Source organism: Oncorhynchus gorbuscha, unplaced genomic scaffold, assembly GCF_021184085.1.
Source record: "Oncorhynchus gorbuscha isolate QuinsamMale2020 ecotype Even-year unplaced genomic scaffold, OgorEven_v1.0 Un_scaffold_10078, whole genome shotgun sequence".
Classification (NCBI taxonomy): domain Eukaryota; kingdom Metazoa; phylum Chordata; class Actinopteri; order Salmoniformes; family Salmonidae; genus Oncorhynchus; species Oncorhynchus gorbuscha.
In genome coordinates, this window is record NW_025744382.1 from 5,458 (window position 1) to 11,657 (window position 6,200).

Genomic DNA, 6,200 nt, shown 5'->3' on the forward strand with positions numbered 1-6,200 from the left:
GCTGTTCTGTCTCCAGTCTGGGCCACGCTGCACCTGTCTCCAGTCTGGGCCACGCTGTTCTGTCTCCAGTCTGGGCCACGCTGTTCTGTCTCCAGCTGGGCCACGCTGTTCTGTCTCCAGTCTGGGCCACGCTGTTCTGTCTCCAGTCTGGGCCACGTTGTTCTGTCTACATTCTGGGCCACGCCACCCTGTCTACAGTCTGGGCCACGCTGTTCTGTCTACAGTCTGGGCCACGCTGTTCTGTCTACAGTCTGGGCCACGCTGTTCTGTCTACAGTCTGGGCCACGCTGTTCTTGTCTATGTCTGGGCCACGCTGTTCGTCTACAGTCTGGGCCACGCTGTTCTGTCTCCATTATGAAACGAGGCCATTTTGAAAGATAATCAACTCAATCAAGCTCTATTAGTGGCAATACAATGAATTACCTGGTCTAGTCTAGCCTGCTGTGTTACAGTCTGGGCCACGCTGTTCTGTCTACAGTCTGGGCCACGCTGTTCTGTCTACAGTCTGGGCCACGCTGTTCTGTCTACAGTCTGGGCCACGCTGTTCTGTCTACAGTCTGGGCCACGCTGTTCTGTCTACAGTCTGGGCCACGCTGTTCTGTCTACAGTCTGGACCACGCTGTTCTGTCTACAGTCTGGGCCACGCTGTTCTGTCTACAGTCTGGGCCACGCTGTTCTGTCTACAGTCTGGGCCACGCTGTTCTGTCTACAGTCTGGGCCACGCTGTTCTGTCTACAGTCTGGGCCACGCTGTTCTGTCTACAGTCTGGGCCACGCTGTTCTGTCTACAGTCTGGGCCACGCTGTTCTCGTCTACAGTCTGGGCCACGCTGTTCTGTCTACAGTCTGGGCCACGCTGTTCTGTCTACAGTCTGGGCCACGCTGTTCTGTCTACAGCTCTGGGCCACGCTGTTCTGTCTACAGTCTGGGCCACGCTGTTCTGTCTACAGTCTGGGCCACGCTGTTCTGTCTATATATATGTTATATCTATAGTCTATATATATATATATATACACATACATGCATACATACTGGAGCCACGCTGTTCTGTTAAGTCTGGGCCACGCTGTTTTTCCATCGTCACTATTCTGTCCTCAGCCCAGTGTTCTGCCATCTGGGATTAGCAGCCCACCCTGTTGTCTACAGTCTGGGAGCTGTCCTTATCACAGGAAAACACCATTTGAGTCCCCTCAAGGCATGATTAACGTCTGTGGATACCTGGTTATAGCCTCCATGTAAATGAATTGCTGCAGGCTGTGTGTGTGTGTGGTACAGACATGGCAAGTCAGTTTCTTATTTACAATGAGACACTGGCAAACTCCCTTTGGCCAATTGGCGCGCCTGGGACTCCTTGGCCCGGCAGGATTCTAACCAGGGCTCTTGGCCCCGCCTTCAGTGTTGTTTCCTTTCTACTTGGCCCGCCTCCCTTGGCCCGGTCCCGTATATATATATATATATATACATATATATATATGCATATGCTCCCCTAAACTGGCCCGTTTCCCGCCCCCACCTCAGACAGTCACTCCATCTTGGCAGCCCGCCCCGCACTCCCTTGGAAAACACCAGTCCCCCTTGGCCCGCCGCTCACCTTGGCGGTCACAGACATGCCCTTGGCCCGCCCCGGCCTCCTTGGCCCGCCCCGCTCCCTTTGGCTCCCGCCCCGCCTCCTTTGGCCCGCCTCCCCTTGGCCCGGCCCGCCCCACCTCTCCTCCCCTTGGCCCGGCCCGCCCCACCTCTCCTCCCCTTGGCCCCGCCCCGCCTCCCCTTGGCCCAGCCTCCCCTTGGCCCGCCCCGCCTCACCTTGGCGGTCCGCCTCCCCTTGGCCCGCCCCGCCTCCCCTTGGCCCGCCCCGCCTCCCTTGGCCCGCCCCCGCCTCCCTTGGCCCGCCCCGCCTCCCCTTGGCCCGCCCCGCCTCCCTTGGCCCGCCCCGCCTCCCCTTGGCCCGCCCCGCCTCCCCTTGGCCCGCCCCGCCTCCCCTTGGCCTCGCCTCCCCCGCCTCCCGCTCCTTGGCCCGCCCCGCCTCCCCTTGGCCCGCCCCCCGCCTCCCCTTGGCCCGCCCCGCCTCCCCTAGGCCCGACCCGCCTCTCCTTGGCCCGCCCCTGCCTCCCTTTGGCCCGCCCCGTCTCCCTTGGCCCCGCCCCGTCTCCCCTTGGCCCCGCCCCGCCTCCCCTTGGCCCCGCCCCGCCTCCCCTTGGCCCCGCCCCCGCCTCCCCTTGGCCCGATGCTGAACAGTTGTCACAGTGTGAAGAGAAACATACCAAAGGCAAGAGAGGTTGTTTTTCGCCCATTTGGAATTACCACTAGCTGTCACTGAGAGCCTCTCAACAAAACACTGTCCTCAATGAAACGTGTTCTATGCACCCAGTCAAAAGATCATCCCTGTGGTTCTAGTGTCAGACATGGACTCTCTAGAGGTGGCCATCCTATAGGTTCACCAGATGGGAAAAACAACGTGTAGGACTAGTTTTCAACTGCTCTTTAGACTGTAGATCGTCCTGGAGACAGGCTCCCTGGAAAGCTTCGTAGCTATGGAAACACTCAAAAAGCCGGGCTAGGCGGTGTCACGTGCACAGCCGGGACCTTACCTGATGAGAGGTAGAGAAGCATACAGTTTGTTTTTTAATTGAAGCAGTTACTTCATCTTGTACATCAAACACTTAAATTCTGTTTTTATATGTGGAAAGTACTACATTTCCCATAATGCATTAGTCTAACCCTCAAATTTAAATGTGTCATTTAGCAGACGCTCTACCCAGAGATTTTCATGTGAGGCGGGGCATACTTTTTCGTACTGGTCCCCTCGTGGGATTTGAACCCACACCCTGGCGTTGCAAGCGCCCACGCTCTACCATAAATCCTTCAAAAGAAGCCAAACAAACAAACAAAATGGTTGGTGGAAATATAATTGCCTATTCTAAACATTAAGTTTAAAAGCGTAAGACTGGCATTGGTTTCTCTTGGAAGTGTGTCCTATCAGATTTAAGGAAACTCATGCTCTATGACTGAGTGGAATTGCAGTGCAATTAAATTTTACTTCCTGTCAATTAAATTTAAAAATCTACATCCTGTTGTGAGGTGGCAGGTAGCCTAGTGGTTAGAGGGTAGAGGTGGGCAGGTAGCCTAGTGGTTAGAGGGTAGAGGTGGCAGGTAGCCTAGTGGTTAGAGGGTAGAGGTGGCAGGTAGCCTAGTGGTTAGAGGGCAGGGAGGTGGCAGGCAGCCTAGTGGCTAGAGGGTAGAGGTGGCAGGTAGCCAGTGGTTAGAGGGTAGAGGTGGCAGGTAGCCCAGTGGTTAGAGGGTAGAGGTGGCAGGTAGCCTAGTGGTTAGAGGGTAGAGGTGGCAGGTAGCCTAGTGGTTAGAGGGTAGAGGTGGCAGGTAGCCTAGTGGTTAGAGGGTGAGGTGGCAGTGGCCTTAGTGGTTAGAGGGTAGAGGTGGTGCAGGTAGCCTAGTGGTTAGAGGGTAGAGGTGGTGCAGGTAGCCTAGTGGTTAGAGGGTAGAGGTGGCAGGTAGCTCAGGGTGTGGTTAGAGGGTAGAGGTGGCAGGTAGCCTAGTGGTTAGAGGAGGTGGCAGGTGCAGCCTAGTGGTTAGAGGGTAGAGGTGGCAGGTAGCTCAGTGGTTAGAGGGTAGAGGTGGCAGGTAGCCTAGTGGTTAGAGGCAGAGGTGGCAGTGTAGCCTAGTGGTTAGAGGGTAGAGGTGGCAGGTAGCCTAGTGGTTAGAGGGTAGAGGTGGCAGGTAGCCTAGTGGTTAGAGGGTAGAGGTGGCAGGTAGCCTAGTGGTTAGAGGGTAGAGGTGGCAGGTAGCCTAGTGGTTAGAGGGTAGAGGTGGCAGGTAGCCTAGTGGTTAGAGGGTAGAGGTGGCAGGTAGCCTAGTGGTTAGAGGGTAGAGGTGGCAGGTAGCCTAGTGGTTAGAGGGTAGAGGTGGCAGGTAGCCTAGTGGTTAGAGGGTAGAGGTGGCAGGTAGCCTAGTGGTTAGAGGGTAGAGGTGGCAGGTAGCCTAGTGGTTAGAGGGTAGAGGTGGCAGGTAGCCTAGTGGTTAGAGGGTAGAGGTGGCAGGTAGCCTAGTGGTTAGAGGGTAGAGGTGGCAGGTAGCCTAGTGGTTAGAGGGTAGAGGTGGCAGGTAGCCTAGTGGTTAGAGGGTAGAGGTGGCAGGTAGCCTAGTGGTTAGAGGGTAGAGGTGGCAGGTAGCCTAGTGGTTAGAGGGTAGAGGTGGCAGGTAGCCTAGTGGTTAGAGGGTAGAGGTGGCAGGTAGCCTAGTGGTTAGAGGGTAGAGGTGGCAGGTAGCCTAGTGGTTAGAGGGTAGAGGTGGCAGGTAACCTAGAGGGTAGAGGTGGCAGGTAACCTAGAGGGTAGAGGTGGCAGGTAACCTAGAGGGTAGAGGTGGCAGGTAACCTAGAGGGTAGAGGTGGCAGGTAACCTAGAGGGTAGAGGTGGCAGGTAACCTAGAGGGTAGAGGTGGCAGGTAACCTAGAGGGTAGAGGTGGCAGGTAACCTAGAGGGTAGAGGTGGCAGGTAACCTAGAGGGTAGAGGTGGCAGGTAACCTAGAGGGTAGAGGTGGCAGGTAACCTAGAGGGTAGAGGTGGCAGGTAACCTAGAGGGTAGAGGTGGCAGGTAACCTAGAGGGTAGAGGTGGCAGGTAACCTAGAGGGTAGAGGTGGCAGGTAACCTAGAGGGTAGAGGTGGCAGGTAACCTAGAGGGTAGAGGTGGCAGGTAACCTAGAGGGTAGAGGTGGCAGGTAACCTAGAGGGTAGAGGTGGCAGGTAACCTAGAGGGTAGAGGTGGCAGGTAACCTAGAGGGTAGAGGTGGCAGGTAACCTAGAGGGTAGAGGTGGCAGGTAACCTAGAGGGTAGAGGTGGCAGGTAACCTAGAGGGTAGAGGTGGCAGGTAACCTAGAGGGTAGAGGTGGCAGGTAACCTAGAGGGTAGAGGTGGCAGGTAACCTAGAGGGTAGAGGTGGCAGGTAACCTAGAGGGTAGAGGTGGCAGGTAACCTAGAGGGTAGAGGTGGCAGGTAACCTAGAGGGTAGAGGTGGCAGGTAACCTAGAGGGTAGAGGTGGCAGGTAACCTAGTGGTTAGAGGTGGCAGGTAACCTAGTGGTTAGAGGGTAGAGGTGGCAGGTAACCTAGTGGTTAGAGGGTAGAGGTGGCAGGTAACCTAGTGGTTAGAGGGTGGCAGGTAACCTAGTGGTTAGAGGTGGCAGGTAACCTAGTGGTTAGAGGGCGGCAGGTAACCTAGTGGTTAGAGGGTGGCAGGTAACCTAGTGGTTAGAGGGTGTAACCTAGTGGTTAGAGGGTGGCAGGTAACCTAGTGGTTAGAGGGTGGCAGGTAACCTAGTGGTTAGAGGGTGGCAGGTAACCTAGTGGTTAGTGGTGGGTAAGAGGGGTGGCAGGGTGGTTAACCCAGTGGTTAGAGGGTGGCAGGTAACCTAGTGGTTAGAGGGTGGCAGGTAACCTAGTGGTTAGAGGTAACCTAGTGGTTAGAGGGTAGAAGGCAGGTAACCCAGTGGTTAGAGGGTTTAGAGAGAGTAACCAGTGGTTAGAGAAGGTAGAGGTAACCTAGTGGTTAGAGGGTAGAGGTAACCTAGTGGTTAGAGGGTAGAGTAGCCTAGTGGTTAGAGGGTAGAGTAACCTAGTGGTTAGAGGGTAGAGGTAACCTAGTGGTTAGAGGGTAGAGGTAACCTAGTGGTTAGAGGGTAGAGGTAACCTAGTGGTTAGAGGGTAGAGGTAACCTAGTGGTTAGAGGGGTAGAGGTAACCTAGTGGTTAGAGGGTAGAGGTAACCTAGTGGTTAGAGGAGGTAGAGGTAACCTAGTGGTTAGAGGGTAGAGGTAACCTAGTGGTTAGAGGGGTAGAGGTAACCTAGTGGTTAGAGGGTAGAGGTAACCTAGTGGTTAGAGGGTGGCAGGTAACCTAGTGGTTAGAGGGTGGCAGGTAACCTAGTGGTTAGAGGGTGGCAGGTAACCTAGTGGTTAGAGGGTGGCAGGTAACCTAGTGGTTAGAGAGGTGGCAGGTAACCTAGTGGTTAGAGAGGTGGCAGGTAACCTAGTGGTTAGAGGGTGGCAGGTAACCTAGTGGTTAGAGGGTGGCAGGTAACCTAGTGGTTAGAGGGTGGCAGGTAACCTAGTGGTTAGAGGGTGGCAGGTAACCTAGTGGTTAGAGGGTGGCAGGTAACCTAGTGGTTAGAGGGTGGCAGGTAACCTAGTGGT

The 6,200-nt window shown here is 55.4% G+C and overlaps 1 protein-coding gene across 1 annotated transcript; it reads right to left on the bottom strand.

Annotated features, from left to right (window-relative positions):
* Positions 1-1,520: 1,520 nt before the first annotated feature.
* On the bottom strand, positions 1,521-2,225 carry LOC124016880 (spidroin-1-like; the record flags this gene model as incomplete). The annotated part of the gene is made up of 1 exon (XM_046332221.1): positions 1,521-2,225. A coding segment is annotated over one exon (705 nt), but the record flags the coding sequence as incomplete, so codon positions are not given.
* Between the last annotated feature and the right edge of the window lie 3,975 nt (positions 2,226-6,200).